This window comes from Triturus cristatus, chromosome 2_2, assembly GCF_964204655.1.
Source record: "Triturus cristatus chromosome 2_2, aTriCri1.1, whole genome shotgun sequence".
NCBI classification, from domain to species: Eukaryota; Metazoa; Chordata; class Amphibia; order Caudata; family Salamandridae; genus Triturus; species Triturus cristatus.
The window spans coordinates 65,187,439-65,211,128 of NC_140582.1; the positions used below are offsets into that span (position 1 = coordinate 65,187,439).

At 42.8% G+C, this 23,690-nt stretch overlaps 1 protein-coding gene across 3 annotated transcripts in view; it reads left to right on the forward strand.

Moving 5' to 3' along the window:
- LOC146861849 (low-density lipoprotein receptor-related protein 2-like) overlaps window positions 1–23,690 on the forward strand; it is an 837,432-nt gene that overhangs the window by 99,301 nt on the left and 714,441 nt on the right. For all 3 annotated transcript variants that reach the window (XM_085641010.1, XM_085641012.1, XM_085641011.1), the window contains exon 4: window positions 20,922–21,158. In XM_085641010.1, coding sequence (XP_085497136.1) covers window positions 20,922–21,158 — 237 coding nt within the window. The remainder of the gene's footprint in view (window positions 1–20,921; window positions 21,159–23,690) is intronic.

Below are 23,690 nucleotides of genomic sequence, written 5' to 3' on the forward strand. Positions count from 1 at the left end.
CCTTTTGTCCACATAGGGTGTCCTCGCCAAATTTGTGTCCTTTTCTTCCAACATCTTGAGGATTCTAGAGGTACCCAAGGTTTGTGGATTCCCCTGGAAGAGAATGGAGGAATTAGCAAAAATACAGCAACTTTAAAAAAAAAAAGCAATGGCATAGCCAATAGGTCTTGTGTTTTGGGACCTTCTAAGTATTTAGTTATGCAGCACAATATCTTCGGTGCAACCACATCTGTTGCGTGGCTAAACACTTATAAGGTCCCAAAGGCGGCACCTATTGGCTATGCCAATGCTTGTTACAAAGTGGCATTAAGCCACTTTTTGTGGCTTACCGCTGCTTTGTAAATATGCTGCCCTTTCACGCAGGCATCTCCGTGAAAGAGGCCTGCATTGGGTGTTGCTGTGGGCGTTCCACCGCAACACCCATTGCTTTTTGATGCAGCCCCAGAGGTTCAAGGAGGTGTAAATCTGTTGCAGCGCCAAAAACGAATGCCATGCAAGAGCAGTCGTTAGAATAGTGCATGAGGAGAAATGCTTTTATTTGTCTTTGTTTTTGCTTTTTCTAATTGGGCTTTATTGAGCACAGAGCAAAAAAGCCATAATTGTTTGTGTAGCAAGGTTTCCCTTCCTGCGCATAAACAATCAATAAATAATGGCGATTTGCTACCTGCACAATCATTTATTGCAACACAGGCACCCATGCACTCAGCAGCTGCTCCTCCACTATGGCAGAGGAGTGTCGCCCCCCCCCCCCCCCACCCAAAAAAAAATTATCAGGAAAGGAAAAATAAAATGGTAAACATTTGTTTTATTTTTCCTTTCCTGCAGGGTTGTGGGAGCAGGGTCTGGGGACTGACTGGCACTGAGGGGAGTTATAGGCGCATGACGGTTTGGCCGGGCGTGTCAGGCCGGCCAAACCACCATACGCAGTGAAAGCTCTCCAACCCAGCTGCATTGCTGGGCTGGAGAGCAGGCATAGACTCCCAGTCGGTCAGTGAGAGCAAATCAAGGGCACTCAGGCCAATCCTGAAGCCGCTCTCATGCGTGAGAGCAGCCTCAGGATTGGTGCCAGGGCAGTCTGGGAGCCTGTGCCTGGAGAAGAGGAGCAGAAGAGCACGACGCAACAGGCACGTTTTTTTAATTATGTCTCCCCACCACACCACTCAGCCACAATACCGGCCGCTACTGCTTGCCCTATGGTGAAAGGGTGCCTGCATTGGCACAAGGAAGGCACATTTAGTGCCAGCGCTCGGGAAAACACAGGAGTGCCATATTGTCGTAAATGCAGTGCATCCCTGCGCTTTGAGAATGTTGGAGCGTGGGGCTGCCCAATTTGGCGCTGACCTGCACTGACAGTTTCTAGTAAATATGCCCCTTTGTTTTGAAAGCCCGGTGACATCCTGGTGCCTCTGCTACTTTCTCCTGGGATTAATTGTAGAAGACACGGGAGGCTTCAAATAAGGGAAAGAGGGGGCGGGGAGAGAAAGTGGTCAAAGAGGGAGAAGAGAGAAGGGAGAGGTGAGAGAGAATGGATGGCTGGGTGGTAGGAGAGATGTAGTGCAAGAATGCAGAGGAAGGGAGTGGGGCTGATTTGAACATTTTTGCCAGGGCTGCTTTTAATTCCAGTCTGGCCTCGTACTTGTCAAACTTAACATTTTCTCTTTAAATAAATATGACCTATACTTTTGAAAAATTACTATTTGGGTTGTTGGTACCTTTTCTGGGGAGAGCGGTGCTATGTACTAGATTCTTGTCCTAATGACTAAAGTACATGCACCACGTAAACACATTCATCAGTATTTCATTTGAACATATTCGAGTAGATGTATGATCTGTGTTTCTCGTGGCTCTTTATCATGTTTAAAGTTTCTTTCAACTTCTCTGCATGCCCCCACCACAATAGAAAACACAAGCCCAAAACAAAAGTATCAACGAGAAGAGACTGGTTCTAACTTGCGCGTCAAAGCCATTTAGAGAAACTAACGCTATCGTTGGGTGCTGAGGATGTGCCGTTCTTTCACCACATCCGTTTCTTTTTAAATGAGTAGTTTAAAAAAACGGAGGAGCTCGACCAGAGAGCTACCGAGACACTTAAAATACATAAAATGGATTTGGTCGTTAGTGGAGGGAACATACTGAGCAAACATAAGATCTTGGTGAGTGAATATACAGACTACCTCTGCCTCCTGCACCCAGCACAGCAGTTAGTAAAGCTGCCGTATATTCCCAGACTGCACGGCTATTAAGATGGGTGGCTGCGTGTATGTGTTGGAGCTCTTCCTCCCAGAAGCGCACTTTCAGTCTTGGGACACATTGCTTGCAATTTGCATTTTATCTGTTAAAACAGCAGCTGGGTCAAATAGCCGCAATTGAAACCGAATCAGAAACCAACTTTGGAATGCAAAGATGGGGGCTGCAGCGGGAGAGAGGCGGAGGCGCGAGCGCGCGCCGGCAACCATGGAGTGGTGCGTGCGCAGCAGCGCCCAAAGTGAAAGTAATTGCACGTTCACGCGAGCATGAACACAAGCATTAGGCCAGCAAATGCCGGTGGGAAGCACTTTTAAAACCCACTTGCAAAAGTCGAGCAACAGCGCATGCGCTGCTGTAGGCTCGAGCTAAAAATGGGGGGAAAGATGCAGCAGAAGAAAGTGGTTTTTTCCCCCTGAAAATGGTATCCACAAACGGTTGGTGGTGCTAGAATCCCTATCTTCCCAGCTTTGAAGAACAGACTTTTGTAGAATATCTACATTTTCTACAGTTTGGGCATTTTACTGGGACATAGCCTATTTTTCCAATAATGGAGCTTGAAAAGCTATACATTTCTAAAAAGCACACAATTCTGAATTCAGCAAGGGGTTACTCGTGTAGATCATTCAAAGTTTTCTTATAGAAACTAACAGTTGAAATAAAATATTGAAATTAAGTTGAAAAAAAGGCAGTTTGTGCTAATGATTTAATCTAACTACAAAGTATGGCAACTTTTAAAACAATATACTGTCACATCTGCTGAACCTTTCTGGTTGCAGGGATATATAGGACTTGTAGGTTCACCAAGAACTAAGTTTGACTATTGTCCCCCCCCCCCCCCCCCCAGTCTCTCAATAAAAACAATACCTTAATTGTGTGGCTAGGCTTTTTTCCCGCAACAGGAAACTGACAAATGCAACGTGGTCGCATCATATTTTCCAGTGAAAACTAACCCTTTTTTCTCAATGTGCCTAGCTGTGGATTTGGACCCTAGCTCAGTCAGCACGTAGGGAAAACTAGCAAACCTGTACATTTTTGAAAACTAGAAACCCAGGAAAATCCAGGATGGGGTGACTTTTATGGCTCTCACCAGGTTCTGCTACCCAGAATCCCTTGCAAATCTCAAACTAAAAAAATCCTCATTTCTGTGATGTAAAGTTCTCGAATCTGTGGAGAGCCACAAATTTCTTCCCATCCAGCATTCCGCCAAGTCTCCTGATAAAAATGGTACCTTGCTTGTGTGGCCTAGGGCTCGTGATTGGAAATGGCCCAAAACATATTGTGGAGGCTTCAAAATTATGGATTAGAAAAAGACCTTGTTTAGTGGGGAGTCACCTGTGCTTTTGATCCATGGCTTGGCAGCCATCTAGGGAAACATACCTAACCTGCACATTTCTAAAAAAACTAGACACCTGGGGGAGTCCAGGGAGCTATGGCTTGAATGGATGCCCCAACGTTTTCCTACCCAGAATCCCTTGCAAACCTCATTTAGCTTAAAAGGAACTTTCTTTGAGATCTGCGTGCTGGCACATCGCCTGCCAACCTGCATTCCCCCTTTATCTCCCGATTTTAAAATTATACTTCACTTGTATGGGTGTCCAATGCAGAGTCAGCCTAAAAATGTATATTAAAATATCCTTTTAATCTGGAGACCGAAGGGGAATGCTGGATGGCAGGACATTTGTGCCCGTGGAGTGATCCCAGACAAATCTTTTTTTAAAGCTAAATGAGGTTTGCAGGGGATTCTGGGTAAAAAACGTTGAGGGATCCACACAGGCCATACCTCCCAGGACTCCTCCGGTTGTTTAGTTTCCAGGTGTCTTAGTTTGGTAGGTTTGTCTAGATGGCCGCTGAGCCCGGGAACCGCCTTGCAAAACCAGACTGTTTTATGATCGATACTTTGATGTCACCACAATACATTTTGGAATCTTTGTACAACACGAGTGATGTACCACTATTCTCTGCAGACCTGGGGGAATGTTTGGTGGCAGGAAAATTGTGTTTTTTCTGATTCCTGAAGAATATGGTACAATAATGCAAGGAAAATGTATGACTATGACTAATCACATTTTGAGGTTTGCATGGCATTTTGGGTAGATACTTGTTGGGATCTGAGAAGCACACCACCCAGTACTCTCCTGGGTTTTTAGTTTAGTGAAAATCTACCAACTCAATATATTTTTGTAGAGACAATCTACACCATGGCAGAGACACAGAAGACCAATATTACTGCCCATCCACCGGTTCCTCAAATAAATACATACTGGTTGGATTTGGCATGAGGGTGAGTGAAAGGTTCAAAATATATATTTTATTCACAAGAGATTATAGAAAAAAGAAACGCACTAATTGAACAGTAGAAAACCTGAACCAGTGACTCTGCTTGTGAGCTGTAAAGCTGCGGCAAGGTACCAACCTCTTTACAGGCCATTCACACACCTTTCATATGTGACACACAACCATTCACACTGCCAGCCGCAGGCCCAGCACATTGCAACACATCAACAGGCCGCGCTATTCAAGGGCTCATCATTCCTATACGCCCACATAACTGACAGTAATCACACCAGCTGTTGGTCAAAATTGTATGTGCCTTGGCAATTGGCTAGCAGTGTGTAGTGACCAGCAGCTAGTCCCTATTCGCGCACTGCCAGCTAAGTGCTGCTCCACGCACACTCCCAGCCAAGCGCTGGTCCACGCACATCACTGTTTTTAAAAAACAAACACTAGCGAACTGGAAGTAGATACATAACTAGAACTATAAACACAACAGCTGTAACTAAATACATCAAACTAATGCCAACCGTGAAACTGAACAAAAAAAAGAAACTATACAGACAAGGCAGTTCACTTTTACACTCACGGTTGCTCTCAAATTCTTGTGTGATACAATCTAAATCATGTGGGAGCACACAGCCCAGGAGTAGGACAACCAGATCAGATCATACAACCCTCCTTCTGTATACCTCTTCACATACAGACTACATTTCTCCCACATCCCCCCCAAAAAACAATCCCTCTAAGATTTAATCCGGAAAGTGGTGATCTTTCAGTTTAGCCACATCCTCCACCACTCCAACTCTAGGAACACTTGCCTGTTCAACTACAACAATGGTACCTATCAGACTCCTGGAACCGAACAAAAGTCAACCTGGACTCTGGAGAACAAACCTTGAACACAACAAAAGCATTAAATGTTGCAAAGTTGAAGAGATGGATAGCTAACTTATACCAAATGTAAGCCTTACGGACAGCAGTGCAACGTTCCAACTCTATCTACACCATCCATGTACTTATTGTAGTCTAAAATTCACTGGTTTGTGCACTTCAGCAACCTGACCCCCAAACAGTCCTAGGTGAAGTACTTTCATCATGGATGGTGAGCATGTAGAAATCTATCCTGTCCACAAATTTCACAGCTAGCAGTTCATCCCTACGCAAAGAACTGCACGGTCTCCTCTCAAACATTTTACAAACTAGCTCTGCTGGGTAACTTTAACGATCAGAGCAGATTGTGCCACAAGCAAGTGTCCACTTTGAACAAATCCTAAACAATTGCACACCAGTGTAGAAGTTATCTAGGCAACAATGGTAACCTTTGTTAAAGTGCTCTACCAAGTTCCCATACAATTTTCTCACTAACTCCAAGTTAACGGACAATCAGGGGGGTCACTACTTGAATCCCTTCCACTGTACACTTGGAAATTAATACATATCCTGTACTACTGTCCGACAACATGCATCTTAATTCCATAACTTGCCCTCCCGCTAGGAATGTACTGCACTGTAATGTACTGCCGAAAAACTAAATGGCCCTTGAACAGGACCAAAGACTCACAGCTATTTCTCTCCCTGGTGCATAGATCTCTGAATCATTCTACAAGGTGATCAGACAGGCCGAATCCTAAGGACTGTCGCAATCAGGGTGATCTTGTTGCAGCTCGGAAGCATTATCATCAAAACACAGCATTTGAACTAAAATTAAATACTGTACAAGACTCCTAATTGCAGGAAATCTGGCTGTTGCCACCAAGGGACTGGTAGACTAATATGAAGACTGAGGTGGCTTCCTTATAAAGCCCATCAAAAAAGCTTTACCCCAAAACTTAATCTCGTACAGATTTGTGGGAGTCCACTGGATTGCTCTAGAGCGGGCCCAAGTCTGCCACTGTCCCTCAAATACTGTTCAGCATAAAAATTAGTCTGCTCAACAATCTCAGCCAAAAATATATTGTCCATAAATAACTGAAGAAAATGTATAGGCAACCTTTTCTCAGTTCAGTCTACACCCTGCAACACCACTAAAGGCAGGGAACACTGACTGCACCATGTTTGGATCAACACAGAGTACAGCACTTCCAATGGGATGCCTTGCAGCCCCAGGCGGTACAAAAGGGGGTGGTGATGGACGGAGCATCAGAACCAAACACTCACACCCAGTCAACAGATCTGGGTTTGATCCATCACCGTTCTTTAGCCCACTCTGCCACCCCAGTTCCGACATGGCCATATGCAAATCAGTCTGACCCTGTGCCTGGCTGAAGACCGCTGAAATGCCAGAAACCGGTCCTAGGAAGCTTGTTTCCGGTCCAGGGAAGGCATGGCTTGGCAGTTCGGGCTGGACTGTTCCCATGAGGCACAGGGTCAGACTGATTTGCATATGGCCATGTCTGAACTGGGGTGGCAGAGTGGGCTAAAGCATGGTGATGGATCAAACCCAGATCTGTTGACTGGGTGTGAGTGTTTGATTGGTTCTGATGCTCCGTCCATCACCACCCCCTTTTGTACTGCTTTGAAGCCCCAGGCGGCAATCTAGATGCCTCTTGCTGTGCTAGCGGCACAGCAGTGTCCTCTAAAGCAGGCACTGCATCTGCACAGAGTAGCTTCGTCCGCACTGGGAGTAGCTTCATCAAATCATTCTTTGGGGACAGAAAATTCACTGCCAGAATCTTGCACTTCCTCTTCTGCCTTAAATGCAGAGCCAGTCTCATAATCCTGGTCCGAGGAAGATTCAAAATGCATACCAACAACCTGCTGAGGGGTAATCATGGAGCTAGCCATAATCCTTAATATAAATAACTTGACAGACAAGGCAACAACAACCACTTTGCAAAATAATAAATCAAATGTGGCTTTATCGCAAAGACCTATATATTCAAACTTTACCACTCACTTGCCAGACAGCTAGACTCGCCTCTACCTCCTCTGCACAGACCAACAACCAATTAAATCCCACTAAAAGAAAAACAAAATAAAATTACACAAGACAACACAATACACCGTGTACAAATCCAAAAAATTTCAAACTCTAAATGAGATTATAACACCACTTAGAAAACATTCATCCATGACCTTAATAGTAATTTGGAGTAAATGCGACCAGTTTCTTACCAAACGCATGCAACTACGCAAACCGCAAATCAACCACTGCCGAAACCGCAAACAGGAATAACAATGGAATCAAAAGCTTTGCACTAGAATAAAAAGGATAAATAAAACATGACCATCACATATGCAAATAATGCCAGCCCACTTACAATCCAAGTCGAGCTGGGTGGCAGATGGCCCTACAAATATGGACAAAATATTCAAATGGGAGCGACCTTTGCTCAAGAGGCCGCTCCCTACAACAATAGCCCAAAAATAAAATCCCTGGTGTCTAGTGGCTTCTGCCCCCCTTGGAATAGATGGGCCTAAAAGCATAAGGCTGATCTGCTCCCAAGGAGGGGCAGAAACTGCCAAAATATCCGCCCTCTGAAGGGGAGCAATCCGTTCGCAAGTGCTGCCCCAATATAAAAATGTTTTGGACTAGTGGGGTAGACCGGCCTGAAAATATAAGCTGATCTGCATAAGGCCAAAATGCTTGCTCCCAAAGGGGAGCAACCCTTCCCTAAGGGGTCGCTCCCCGCAATTTTCCATAAAGGAAAATCCCTGGTGTTTAGTGGGCATTCCTGCGGTACAATCGCAGCTCCATGTGCGCTTGTGCAGCAGGAATGCTCCAAAGACATCCGTGGAAAGGAAAACCCTTTCCTTTCCCCCCTGTTGCCTTTGTGGTACAAACCCCCCCCCCCCCCCACACACCCAGGAGAAACACTCCTTTCTCCAACACCATTCTGGAAGCAAATGGCTTCCAGCCTGTCTGTCAACCACTAATATCAGTATGCGGTGTGTGACAGACGCTGTGGTGGGGGGGAAGCAGATGGAGGGGCAGCGGAAGTACTTCCACTGCCATCCCTGCTGGGGGAGTCACCGAGGGTTGCCCACGTGGGCAGAGCCAGCACTTCCCCTTGGGTGGGTGCAGGGACAACATGGAGCCATCTGACACACGCCCAATCTGGCGTGGGACTGCTCCCAGCAGTCTGATGCATACAAAGGGTTAATCTAGGTCTGTTAGCCTATAAATATTTTCTTCACTATTGAGCTGGATTGTTTGAAGTTTGCTTGTGGGCATTCCAGTCTCTTCCTTCATTGCCCCCCCCCCCCCCCCCCGTTCTGATCTGAAAATGTCAACATTCTGCTGGCCCTTGGATGTGTGTTCTGGAGACCTACTTAATGTGCCCAAATCATTACATTGTCACTTTTGTGTGCAGCAGCTGCCTATCTTTTGTATCTACTGTAGTTATCTAGCCTAATAGCTAAAAGGGTTTCGCAAAATCTACCACCTCTTTTCAGATTTGGGGCATGTGTTTACTTGCCCTATTAAGGACAAATGCTTAATGGGCTTCTGTATGTGGCAGAATTGCCTTTTCACATCGGCTTCCTTAATATGGAGTTTGTATGTTAGTGTAGATTAAATTGTCCAGTTCCTACTATTAGACAATTGGTTTCTTTTTTTGGGGTGGCCTTGTTTATAAACCACGAATATCTGTTTAATAGAGCAGATCTGTTTGACCCGTAGATGGTTTTGTTTCATATACAAGTTTTATGGCCATTTTAAGAGCTAAACCAACACCAAAGGTACAATTGCATTAGCAGGTCATGCAGAAAGGCTTTAACTCGAGTCTGCATCCCCGACTGACAATTTTTGTAAACAAGTATTTGCAATGCAATAGGTCTCGCATTTACCAGAGTTTAAGCTATTGGCATTGTAAATGACTGCCTTATATTTGTTTCAAAAATGAAAATAAAATCATTTGCAATGTCAATAGCTCAAACTCTAGTAAATTCTCGCTCTATTGCATTGCCAATGCTTGTTTAAGTACATGCATGCTTCAAAACATGGAATTAACTCGATTTAGACTACATTATGGAGATAAACGGAATCCCCAAATAAGCAGTTTCCTTTTTAGTAAATGAAAAATAGCAAAGCAATGCAAATGACCATGACGAAAGAGTGATTGATATTTACGAGACTAATGCAAGCTAGCGGGTTGGTATGAGGTTTCAAATAATAACATACAATGGGTATATTGCTGTTACAACGCATCTTCAGGAAGGAAATGTGGTTAACTTTGATAGATAGATCTGTAGACTGTTCTGCTGAAAACTACAACGTAGCTTTAGCAATGCTTCAAGTAGTCCCCAAATAACACTAGTGTAAGGGCACTGTAATTGGCCGGTGCGCCTCGTACGAAAACCCGGACATGATGTAGCATAGCACTAACCAATAAGGAGCAAGGAAACAAAACAAGGCATGAATTACCCAATTAGAAGAAGCATACCAGAAAACCAGAGATGGCACTCCGTAGAGATTACTGCAGGTCTTGCAGACCACGCATGCATGCAGATGCTCGACCTAAAAATGTGTATATAATGTGTATGTGAGTCTCGGGCTAGGTTGTGTATGAGGCCTAATCATATGCTGGAACTAGTGTCAAGACCAATTCCCCTGTGAGGACACTAATCTACCCACACATTGGAATGTTTGGGGACATCCCTTCATTTGTTATAATCTGGTATTTCGCAGTGGTGTAGCGTCTTCCTCCATGTTTCGAAGGATTAGGCTCCACATTGCATCAGTTCCTGCCCAGATGTTTTAACCATCAGTACGCCAATTCATTGGAGTGGCATTTTATACCCATTTTTGTTAGTCTATTGCTATGTGCAGTAGCGCTAGTTTTGGTTCTAAAAATTTTCACCCCAGAACCTCTTAATGTATGATGAAGCCCCTCCTTAAATGGTTGTATTTGACAGCATCACCCAATGGTGTATGAAATCCCAAGTTTGTTTCAGACCTCTGATTTGAGGGATCCTATTTGGTCAAAACACAAGAGTTTTAGTCTCGTATGGTATGTGCAATATGGGTAGTTTAGTGGCATTGTATGGAATTTGGCTGCATTTACTGACTCACGTGGGGCCATTCCTCCTTCGGCCTCTTCCCATACCTGTTGGAGGATTTCAAAGCAATCCGTGGTGTACATCAGTGAGCTGCACACTTGGAAAATGTATTTTACCTGGTAACAGACTAATCCATTAGAAGGACAGAGGCGGGTTATCTTTGGGCCGGGATAGGAGGAGTACATGGCATAATTGGATGTATCTAAGCAACTGGTTTTATGTAGCTTGAATTCCTGCTGGATGTCTTCAAGACTGCATGACTGCCCCAGACAATGTCACTCAGCTTGGTTATTCAAATGATGTCCCCCCCCTCTGAAATCCCTCTATACTATCAGCCTGCTCTAAAATGATTCCCAGGCATAAAGTGGTCTTTGGTAATTTGTTTTGCCACCCCAAAGCCAATAGTGGTGGTCCATCAACTAATCACTGTTTGTAGCAGCGGTAACTAACGTGAGACTGTTCTCTCTCCCTGACCCAATAAAGTAAATGAAGCAGGCGGCCTTTTTTCATTGCTGGGTTTCACCTACTCTATCATATCAATCGAATGACCATTCATTGCTTATAATTGTAACACTGTAGAATAAAGCGGTGTCTAGCTGCACTCATCACATGTTTTAAAACCTTTAGATATGGTTCTTTTAGGGGACTTTATTTTCCACAAGAAATGCCAAATTTGTTAATCTATATGAGGAAACTCCATCTTCTATGGAATAGTTTGAAGCTGATGAAGTAGCAAGGAGTCCATTTAAAGTCTGCCCTACCCATCGGTGATGTATGAAAGGGGACCAAAATGCAACATCATTGTGGAGACTATCTGTGGCTGGATGTTTTGTTATCCATGCACTGGCCTTATCCATTGTTGGGTACATATCCAGGTGTTCAAATGCCCCCTTAAGATTTGTGAGGTTCTGTGCACTTTCATGTTTTTTAGGGGTCACACCCATCAGATCACAAATATGGCTTGGTTTATGTAGGCCGGAGAATTCAATGAATTGCAGTCATTTGGAGTGCTCGTAAACCCAATTGTTCAGGATCCTGCATTGAGACAGGAGCATCATCTGCTTAGAACAAATATGAGCAATTACAGGTGCCCTTTCGAATCCCCTGAGCAGTTGATATATTCGGACTCATTCTGCCAAGGACTCAGTGGTGGTGGCACAAAACAGCATGGAGAGCAGTCACCCTGCTTTGTGCCCATAGACAGTTCCACTAACTGCCTAGCCTCTTTGAGCAATGTTGAAGTAAAGTTTCTCTCCAAAGCACTGTCCAGTCATCGTGAGCATGTAACATCTGCCTCAGATTAGTCATGACCAACGTCTAGAAACTGTCTGATTCAAATAGACCAGAAGGTGAGGAGTCCACAAAAATAGTTATCCACTGGATAAGGCATGTTGTGGATTGCCGCTCGGAAATTTGAGAGGACATCCTTGGCACGGGAATGTTCTGATGGTTTGCCCCATGATATTATCAAGTTACGCTTCAAAGATAGGAATATTGTTGCTGACTTGGTTGCCCTGGATATTCGATGTTGTCCCCCTAACAATTTTGACATCCAGTTAAAATGTATGCCCAGGGAATGCAACTATCCTGCCAGTAGATTGTCGGACTGGATAATGAGTGACTTTGTGGAGATCTTGGTAGTTGCATCAGACGGTGGCAATCTGTAAGGCTCCAGTTTTTGTTCTAATGTAAGAAGCCCCGAAAATGTTCTCAAGACCCTACACTTGTTGAAATGAGACACATAAATATAGACACCACTTGAGTTAATCTTTTACTATTAAAGGAGATAGTATCCTAGTACTGAATGATGTCTGAAGTTTTAACATACCCTCAGTATATTCTACATTTATCTGATAGCTGTAATATTCCCAAAGCCACTTCCAATGTGGGTACAGCAGACACTCTCTATCTACACAATCAAATAGATAGCACCTTGGATAATGTAATTAACATTGCAGCAAATGGTTCTGGCCCTCCTATTAGCTCCCTGGCTAATCTTTAAATTGTCCTGGAATGTAGAAGGCCTAAAGGCCAAGCTAATGTTACCCCACTGGTGCGAATTTAACAGCCCGACATATGTCTCTTACTAGAGATGTGGGGTATCAAACCCTTGTTCAAACCTTAGTATCTATCATACCAGATTTTACCAAAATCTAGTAAGATACGGAGGTGAGGGTGGGCTCTCAATATGGGTGAAATCTTCCCTAAAATGTAAGATCTTGAAATTGGAGGTTGGTAGCCCAGATATCCTTGGAATCTAGGTGGGAACCAAAGTGTGAAACATTTCAACATCTACGCTAGAGCGGTTAAGGACGGCCTTGCATCCCAAGCTATCCAATTGCTTGAAGCTTACTTGGATAAGCATCAAGCAGGCTTAATGGTGGTATTAGCTGGGGATTTCAATAAGACATTCAAGTCACTTGACAAAGACTACATTAATCTTAAGGCCGAGGAGGATGAGTTATGGGCTATTCCTCAGCTAGGGATTCTCCCAATGAAAAAAATTGACCCAGGCAGCGCTCCAATTAAAAGCTTACTATTGAATTGGGTGTCTGGGTCACAAATGGTCAGACCAAATCGGATACTATGGGTAGGCATACATTTAATAATCCTATAAACCAAAGCTGGATTTATTATCTTCTGGTGGACCTGAAGTTATGGTGTTTAGAGGAAGACCTGATCATTCAGGAAATAGTGGAGCGGGATCACACCGGCCTCGTAGAATCGCCTTGAAAAAAATTGTAGTGGACCCGTCGACCCTTGTTAGCACAGGAGACATTGTACAATCAGGAGTCCCATAAAGGGACTCTAGATGTTGAAAAGTGAACTTTTACATATTTGCAATGATGTGCAAGATAGTGTCTAAAATGTATTCCAGTGATCTAGATACCAAACGCCATGGTCCAGATGCATACCACCTTATTGAGAAATAACGTATTCCGCAATACCCTCTGCAACTAATAAGAAATCATTGCAGAGGGTTACTGTTTGGTTTAATAGGGAGTGTGAGGACCTACTGCATGTAATAACAAAAGCCATTAAAAACTTTGATTAGACACAAGTAAAGCTTTCAAACTTTGCATGTTTAAGGCAAAGAGTGGAATATTAATTGGCAAGAGTTGACAAACCTGTATCTCCAAGAATCAGCCACGATTTTAGAAATTGATTGCTTAAGTGGAGTGGAGCTAAGCCAGAGGCTCAACCATGGTGCAACTGCCGATTGGATTAACCATTTATCGGCCCTATGTTATAATGCTGATAATGCCGTAGAGGGTCCCACATTGAGCAATAGTTTTCAGGCTTCAACCCCCCCCCCCCCATTTACAGTAGTGGATGTGACGCTCATTGTCTACCTTTGCCAGAGGGAGGGCAGCAGGCCCAGATGGCTTACCAGTAGATCAGTTTATTCATGATCTTGTTATCTGTACTGTCTATATATTAGCTCTTAGAAATGCTGCCACTATGGGGCGGGGCTCCTATTTGAGTCATAGTAACAGTTGGTTCTGTCAGGTAAGAAAAAAATGTTACTGTTCGAAAACTGATATAAACGATTTTTCAGGACAAAAGATGGAATGCATGAACCAAATAAAATGCGAAGTATCAAAGAATTCACAAAGGCTGTCTAATGATTCTTAACAATAGAACAATGCAAGTGTCATGAATTTACAGTGAATAAAGTGCCCAAGTGACAGATAGTGACTGAGTGTATTATACATACAAGTGACAAACCTATGCGAAAGTTATGCAGGGAAAAATTATACAAGGGGATAAAAACAATGTTAAAGTCCAAACAATGTTTTGAGTGTCTCTAGTCCAAGCAACAATTGCTTAACAAATCAAAGGACAAATAGCTAAGAGTAAATGGACAACTATCCGTCGATGTTTCGACCCTGACAAATGCACGATTAGCGGAATGTCCTGGTGGGTCTTCAGGATAAAGGAACCAGTGATGGGACAGCATAAAGGGGAAAATGAATTCTCGTAAGGATGTGTTACAAAATATAATGGTAATTAATTGCGCACCAGAAGGGGCAATAAACTCACCAATTCCATATATATTTATGGATTCAGTTATCGGTGTCAATTAACAGATTACGAGGACAATCCATTCTGGAATTAGGCGAAAATAGCCTGACTTTGCACCTCTGCGATTACTAGGGCCGTGATCTAAAAATGAAATGAGGGAACAATTTCAGTCTAAACTGTCCCAGGCACACGAGTTGCGCTGGCGTCCGAAGAAGCAACGAATCGTACCTGGGAAGTATGATTCAAACAGTCTGTAGTAAAGGCGCTGTTGTGATGAATCTCATAAATACACCTAAAATTAAAATGAGACTAATCTGGGAAATATATCCGCACGAGGTGAATTTGTGAGTGGTGCTAGTGTTTAGTGAAACATACCTGAATAGGTAGATATTGCCCAAGCTCTATGGCTGTCATCTGGAGGCGGTATAATCGTACAAGGAATGGATGCCTCCATTTCTGCTAAGGTAACCATTGAATAGAGCGTGGACAAATTTACTATTCATTCTGAAATGTCCAGGTCGTTGATTAAATAATTTTATTCAGTTTCCTTGTACGATTAAACGTCCCCAGATTACATAACCATTTTCTCCTGCATATCTTTCGTATAGGTTTGTCACTTGTATGTGTAATACTCACCATCTATTACTTGGGCACTTTATTCACTGTAAATTCATAATTTGCGTCCTATTTTTAAGAATCATTAGACAGCCTTTACTTGCGCAAAAATTGTTATTGTTTATGCGTGCCTCCTTTTGTCCTGAGAAATCGTTTATTTCAAATAGTTTTTGAACTGGAAAGATTTTCTTACCCGACATAACCAATTGTTACTTACTATAATATATGCCTAGTTTCTGAGGGATACTGGGTTACCCCATTGCTTTCAACACCATTTTGAGTCATGGCAGGGAGCAGAGGTGACTACAGTCTACAACAAGCATTGGCATAGCCAATAGGTCTCGCTTTTGGGACCATATAAGTATTTAGTTATGCAGCACAATATCCTTAGTGCAACAACAACTGTTGCATGGCTAAACACATAAGGTCCCAAATGCGAGACCTATTGGCTATGCCAATGCTAGTTACATTGCGAAGGGAAGGAAAAAAAAGTCCATATGAAGTTAAAATATGAACTCCATTAGGTATTACTATTTAGCAGGTGATCAATCATCTCCAGAAAGAAGGCTGCACATATTACATTATGAGGAGTTTAATAATGCCACCAAAGCATTTTATGCTGACTTAAGTACCAAAACCGACTTCTCAAATGACATGGTGGTCTTGTAGGATTCTTTCAGATTATCTGTCATAATCTCACTATCCCTTCTGGGCTCTCTTTTCAGGTTCAATGTCGGCAGTTGATTTACATAATGCCTCTGTATAGCTGGGTGATGGGAGATAAATTATGAACCTGTGACGCGCCCTCTTGCTTTTGTGGTTTACACTGTCTGTGCACTGTTTTGTTCTTTTGAATAGCTTCTGTTAGCCAAGATGCTAACAAATAGTATCTACCAATAAGAATGAAGTATTTGTAAAACAAATTTGTCATGCCCTTTCGGCTTTGTCGATGTTTTTTTCTGATTGCGTGCAGCATTGGAAAAATGAAATGCTTCTTGCAGATACTGTACAGTATCGACAAAATGAAATGCTTTGTACATCATCGGCTAAATCATAAAATGATTATGAAACACATGCTGTCCAGCCTGATGTAGGCATAGGCATGTGGCATCTGTTTCTCGATGGCAGACCCAATTTGAATACAAAACCGAAATAAAAAATGCATTCAAGGAGCTGCAGCTAAAGTAGACCAGCAGCAAGGGATGTTTTGGTTTTTTTTGGATGCGTGATGATTATTAATAAATTATATATGACTGTATAAGGAATATTGAGCTCTTTAAGAAAGGAAGGCACCTCTAGGGAAAGGGGGTGATGAACAAAATCAAGGTTCACAAACCCACTTGTTACTGAAACGGTAGCAGGAGGCGATCTCTGCGCACAGAGGAGGCAGAACTCATACTTTTAAGGCCACAGACCAAGTAGAACAAACGCTTATGGATACACTGAAGCTTGTCTGGAAGAATGGCAGAAGGCCTAGACACGAAGAATTGGCATGCATTTCTAAGAGTTCAACAGAGTAGTAAGCTTTACAAATAAAATATTTGTATATAAAAAATATTTATGCTCTTAAAAGAAGTTTTGGCACCACTTACTCGTAAGCAGTCCCACAAGTGCATAATGCAAGTCTACCGATACGAGCAAAGAATCTTGAGCCTGTAGGCTATTCCCACCATGAAATAAAGCCTCTGAAAGATCTGAGGAGCGCCCTCTAGTCAAATGTGACAGGCTGAAATTTTGAATACCGATTTACCTGTAGCAGGTGACTCAAACCATTACTGTGTTCGCTTTTGGAAAGTCTGCTTATTTTTAGTTGAAACACAGTACTTTACAGAAGATTTTGCAATGTGGTCTCCGAGTAATTCTTGTGTCATCATATATAACATAACTACTTGTATTCTGTTAACAAATATCAAAGCGGCCGTGAAAGTGAATGCGTTCACGTTCAAACATCAAAGCGGCCGTGCGGCTGCGAAAGTGATCGCGATCAAGTGTGGCGCGCGCCCGCGCACCTGCATTGTAGCTCATGGTAGCATTTTTAAGCCCTCACAAAAAGTCTCGTCAGACCAGCGCATGCGCTCGGTCAGGCGAGACCTAAAAAGGGGGGCAAGAGCCCACCTTGTACACCGCAGCAAAAATGTATTCCGTCATGTGGTACTAGCAAAAATTCAGGCTCTGGCTACAGAATATTCTCATCCCATTGCAAGCTAGGTTTCACCATAAATCATCAGCAATAGAACAAGCTTTTCGATTTGTTACAATGTATTGGAAGACTCTTTGCCTTGGCATGAACAACTTATGTTGTCTTTGACTTAAAATCTACCTTTGATTTGGTACCATGCTCCAGGCTATGGCAGGTCCCTTGGGTGCTGGGTTTGCCTCCTAAAATCGTATCCCTGTTCAGGCTGCATGAAAAGAATTACGCCCATGTGCAGTGGGGTCCCTGGGCCAATTGACAGATAAGATTCTGGTCTTGAGGTGTACGCCAAGGATGCGTATTGGCGCCTACCAATTTTACTTTGTAGATTAAAGGCTTAGTTAACTATCTTTCTTAGATTCCAGCTGATGCCCCCTTGATAGCCAATACAAAGACAGCCATTTTGTTCCCAGACAACTTAATCTCTACACTGAGTGATATGCAGAAACTAAACAGATTTGGTGCTTTTTGTATGGAGCGTGGTTTGAAGGCTACTCAAATCGAAATTTATGGCATTTAATCCCCATACAAAGTACGTCTAGTAAAGGGGGACTAAGTATTAGAAATGGTAGCATCCTTTGATTATCTGGGTATCAAAATCTCATGCAATGTCTTGGTGCCTTCATCAATAAAGCTTTAATAAACCAGACCGATTATGGGTGCAACCCTAAGAGCACATCTCAATTCTCACACAGCCTATTGCCCTGGTTTATGAAGCCAAGGCCCTGGGAGCAGCATTGTATGGTGTGGAGTTATGGGGCTTTAGTGACATCTCTGCCATAACGAGATCAGAGAACAAATATTTGAGATCAGTTGCTCCACGCCCACCTAGTACCCAGTTGCTTCCCCTACTCATGGACAAAGGGCTGAAAAAAGTAGCTTTGAGCCCAAACATGGATTTTTTTATTTTTTTGGCAGAGAATGTGTGCTACCCCGGAACCTGTGCACTATGCAGCAGCGCTTTAATATATTATCAAGGCTGACGGGTTGGTGATCTTCGGCCCTGTCCAATGGTTGATAACATTTCACCCAAAGAAGTACTTAAACACTAATTGTCATTAATGCTCTGTAGGGAGGAACAGAAATTTCTGGACTCGGTTGACTGAGGAATTCTTGTATTTGAAGTCGTTATGGCCTTGGGTGTTTTGGGCTCTTATTACAATACCTTTGGACAGGAAATTGTATCAATTCATAGTGGGGTCTCTCCCATTGGAGTCTTTCAAAGCAAGGAGGGCAGGTTCAGCTCATGGGGACTGCACTTTCTGTGAAGGCCATGTTGATTTTGTACCACACCTGCTGTTTGGATGTCCTGCATTTGCTAGACTTCGTTCCTTATGGTTACGTCTGATCAGCAAACTAGGTACTTTAAATGACAATGTAGCCCTGATTCTAAGAACTTGCCCTTCTCTTCTGTGTGGGGTGGCCAAATATTTGGCCTTTATGTGGCCGAAACTGTCCGTAACATAGCTCCGACTGGAAATGGTTCTGATTTGTACAATTATACATGGTACCAGATGGCCACACGCTTTGGAGTTTTTAGTTATGAGTAAAACATAAGTGAAGCTGTTAATGATTCCTTATGCCATATCTCAAGATGTTGCACATATTATTGTAAATCTAATATTGGTGCTGATTAAATGTGATTGAAAAAATATTTGACTGTATATATTGTAACTTTAAAGTGTTTTATGGTTGAAGCCGAAATAAAGCTATATTTGATTTGTAACCTCTCTGGTCCAGCTGGACCTCTGCAGCTTCATGCTCTGCAGATCCCCTAGACAATGCAAGTTGTCTTTATAATGCACTACCTGACTGATTGGCGTGCCTCTAGGCCGTCAGTTAGATTCTAAAAACAGCCTTTTATTTGGTATGATGGATTAGTTATTTGCCATATTAAATAAGATAAACCTGGGTTCAAAATTAATCAGATACATACACCTGCTATATATACTTTGACAAGAGAGTGGGTGGTTCGGTGTTGGACCCCTTTCCAAATTTTAAATCTTGCTTAGTTGGAGCTTGCTGATTCATGTCTCAGCTGATGGCATGACGTAATTGTGGTTTACGGTAAGATGTGGGAATTTAAAAATGGTTGTATGCAGCTCATCTAACACATACTACAAGCTAGTGGAGCTTTTATAGTGCTAGTAACCAGTTTTGTGATTTATGTTCACAATTAAATGTCCATGTTGTCGCACTTTAATTCTCAGTGAGGCGTGTCATACCATTCTTAGCCTAAGCTTACATTCTATGCTCTGAGAAGCCTTTATTTTAGAAAAACTTTCTGTGACTGGACTGGGGGGGGGGGGGGTAGGGATTCCTAGGACTGTACAGCCTACATTGCTACCAATAAACCTAATGAGTTCCTTGTGTGAAGCCTGGTTTCTTTATATTGGCCTTAATGGAAGTGGTGCTACTCTATTGGATGGGGTTTTGCCCATTGGGCACCTTCATTCTTTAATTTCAGGCCAATTGTCTAGAATGACCTTAAAGAAACAAATTGTAGTTTAACTACATCTCAGCAGGATTTTCCATGAGCACCCACAACTAATGCATTAGTTTACAGCAAAGTTATTTCAAACTCTCCACGTTGGTCAATTAGTTGTACTTTGAATCACCCTTCGGAGTCCAATTTAGTGAAGAGAACTTTCTTTTTAGGCTGTAGATATTTAATTTTAAATTGATTTAATGTGATGGTGGCCTATGCCCGATGTTGCCTCAAATTGCTGAGGAAGTGATTTGTCTCCACCGCCTCCCTTCCGTTTGCCTAGTTAAGTTCAGAATGTTTACTCCTCCACCTGTACTGACAGGGCACCCACGAGAAGCTATAGAGTTCTCTCCATTGAGCATGTCAAGTGAAGGATTGCATTTATAGTACTCTGCTTGATGAAAGATTCATTTTGGTCCCTTAGAAAAAGCCTTGATTTAAGCAATGAGATCGAAGGACCAACCTCCAAGAAACTAAGACGAAGTGATCTTTTTCCATAAAGATGGCTTTCTCGCATTCACTCCACTTAGAAATGAATCTATAAAACATTTATTAAAACTCAGTGTACATCGGCCCCCTTTCACCTATGCTCATGAGCCTAATCATTCACCGCTCCTGCTTTGCACAACCATTAGTTCTGTGCTGCTAGAGCTGGCCTCAATTGTTCCAACTTTCAGTGCTCAGAAGCCACCTTTGCTGCATAGTTGTGTGTGTGTGTATATACACACAGAGGAACTTTGGGTATAACTTTTATTTTGGGGACTCAGCAATGCTTGCTTAGTATTGGATTCGACTCAACACTTGGTTTATTTTATTTCAAGTACAATAGTATGTGTATGTAGACAGTATGTACTCTACATGTTACTGAATGCACATCTGAGTACATTGTGCTTTGATATACATGGTGTATGCTGCTTAACTTTGTTTTGGATTATACCACTTTTTTGAATATCATGTACTACTCAGTCCTTTCCTTTATGCTAGAATCGTGCTGTAATGTCCTAGCCTTCCTAGGAGCGATCATTCTGTATAGATTATTGCTTGACAGCATTTAATATATTTTTTTCTTGGAAACAGTATGCAAAGTAGCAAAATTGAAATGCCTTTCGACGCCTCAGTGCATTGAAGCCTGGGAAGTCTGCGACAACCATAGTGACTGCGATGATGGATCGGATGAGGCGAGTTGCCCAGACACGGTGTGCCTGGAGAATCAGTGGCAGTGCAAGAACAAGGTGTGCATCATGGAGTCCTTGAAGTGCAATGGAATAAACAACTGTGGAGATGCTTCTGATGAAGAGGACTGTGGAGTGCTTGGTAGGTATTCAATCTACTGTGACAAATGGAAGATGCTTGTTGAGTTATGTTTATGATTTAAGGCAGAGGTTGTATTGGTAGGTCCCACAGCCATGGGAGCTGCAGGAGGGAAACTTATCCAGTGTGGGGGCTGGCCTTTTGGGCAGGTGAGGACTACCCATTGGGTCACCTTTAACGGAACTTGGGTTTTAATTTTTTTGGCGTGGGGTAAGGTATGTCCTGTCACAGGCCATGGGACAAAATAAAAACTGCCTACCACTAGACTTTTCAGGCTACCATATTAGGCAGTGCCAGAGTGTACGAAAGGCCAGCCCAGTACTGATCTTGTCAAATGGTAAATTGGATTGTCAGCTTGTGTACACGTTTTTCTCAATGATTTCTTAAGCAATGTAGCTTGCAATCTTAAAACCAACTGAGTGTTCAGATGTACTATAACAGCACAGTGATCATGAGCACGTATTGCAAACGCAAACAGCACCAGTGTGGTCTTGAGCGGAGTACTTGCTACGTATACTTGGTCAGAAGCCTTCTGGCATGTACAGCCATGCTAGTCTAATCATTTGTTACCTTGTACAGCACCTGAAGATGCAAACTGTTGATTTGCACTTCAGTCCTTCAGTGCTCGCTATTTTTATTGTAGGTTTCTGTGCTCTCCACCACTTTCAAGAATACAGCCCTTTTGCACGTAAATGATGCTGTTTGAGTCTACTTCAGGCAAAAAATTATTTTAGTCTGAGTCCTACCTGAGTTTCTCTTTCTACAAATGTGGACCGCCTACTTCCTGGCACAATTTCGCCAGATTCAAACGATTGGAGCCTTTCCTGAGCTTGCTTTCCAAACGGAGGCTGACCCTACAGGTACACAGTAACCGCTCCATTTTGTCATGACTGGGTGTGAATTTGAAAGTTTGGCATGTGCAGTACTGTTAGTACCTTTATCCTGTTTAGGGTTCTCCATGAACCATGAAGTCTGGTTTTGGCCCCAACTTGCATGGTGGTCCCCATTTTTCTGTAACTCCTGAGTAAATACTTAGCACATAAAAGTGGTCTACAACAGGGATGGATGGGCGAGCACTCAAAACAAGCTGCATACACCAAATAGTATAAGGAAAAAGGTCCCAGAGCATAAAAGCTTGTGAAGCATGAACAAAATCAACATCAAGAATCTCTTGGTGTCAATTTATTTACAAAAAATGTGTATTTTGCCAAGTGCGATTAAATAACACTTTGACATCACGTAACTGTTTAAGTATTTTTGATGTTGAGTTTGTTCATGCTTCACAAGCTTTTATGCTCTGGGACCTTTTTCCTTATATTGTCTTATACCCAGGTCCCAGTGATCTTTGGGTTTACCCTTCGCTTTAACGCGTACACCAAATAGGCACAGGAAACTAGCTACTATTGGGGTTGCCAAATTGCTCAAGGAACAAAGTTAAATCCCAGCTTTCTTTGCAAAATGTGTCCAGGACCTTTTAAAGGATAATTCTAAGTCACAAATTGCTTTGGGGCCAATTGCAAGGGAAAGAATCAGACCATGAGGAGAATGGGCTACCGCCCTTTTTTTAAACAATGTAGCAACGCTGTAACAAACATTAATGGCCATAATGAAAAGGTTGATGGACTCGCCAAGTGTGATAAACTAGCAAGATTTGCTATTGTCCTTTTCCCTGGCAAGTTACTCTTTGAAAGGAGTAGACAATCTTGATCTACCATTTATATCACTTGCGCAAAGTACATGAGGAAATGTCTAAAGAATGCAAGCGCTGGACCATGACCCCCAAGGGATCATTAAATAGGGCTATCCATTCAGTTCTGTGCCCCCCACCAGTGATTATGACCTTGTGTTTTGTTTTACTTTAGTTTATTCAAAGGGCGTGTTCTTCCTACACCCGAAAGCTAGTTGAGTCTTCTCTGATGCTCTTAAAGCTTTGCAGAGCATACTTTCATCCTCCTATTAGGGGAAAAAACACTTGCGCTTGTAGACAAATAGTCTCGTACTGTATCTGGAGAAAAATCCGATTGGTTCCATATTAGAGCGATTAAGCATTCCAGACTGACCCCCCCTAAATCGGAGTTTAACAGCTTCTCCTGAACAGCCATAGAGGGCACCCTGCAACAGATGGAGAGTGGCCAGTATGTATCAATGATTAACTCTGATAACAGCGAGTCTATGATGAGGGACGGTATGAAGGAAATCAAGAGGGGTAGGAAAAAGAACAAAAGCCCATGAACATGTTAATTCCACACTGGATTTTTGTAAGGTGCAGCTGTAAAGCGCCACCAGAAAAGTCTAATTTTACAGCCCCTGGTCTGTTTCGGACTGCTGCTTTGCACAGTAATTATGCGCCCCCCCCTAAATCACACTGGATGACAAGCTGTATCTCTGAGTTCCTGTCTTGATTTTCTTGCTGCTAGCATCTTCACAGTTTGGCCTTCATTCACCAAATGTCCAGGATTGGCTTCCATCTTGGTGTGTGTGCTTGATGATCCCAGATGTGGTCCCAGTCAAGAAGACATCCTGTGTGGCCCTGAT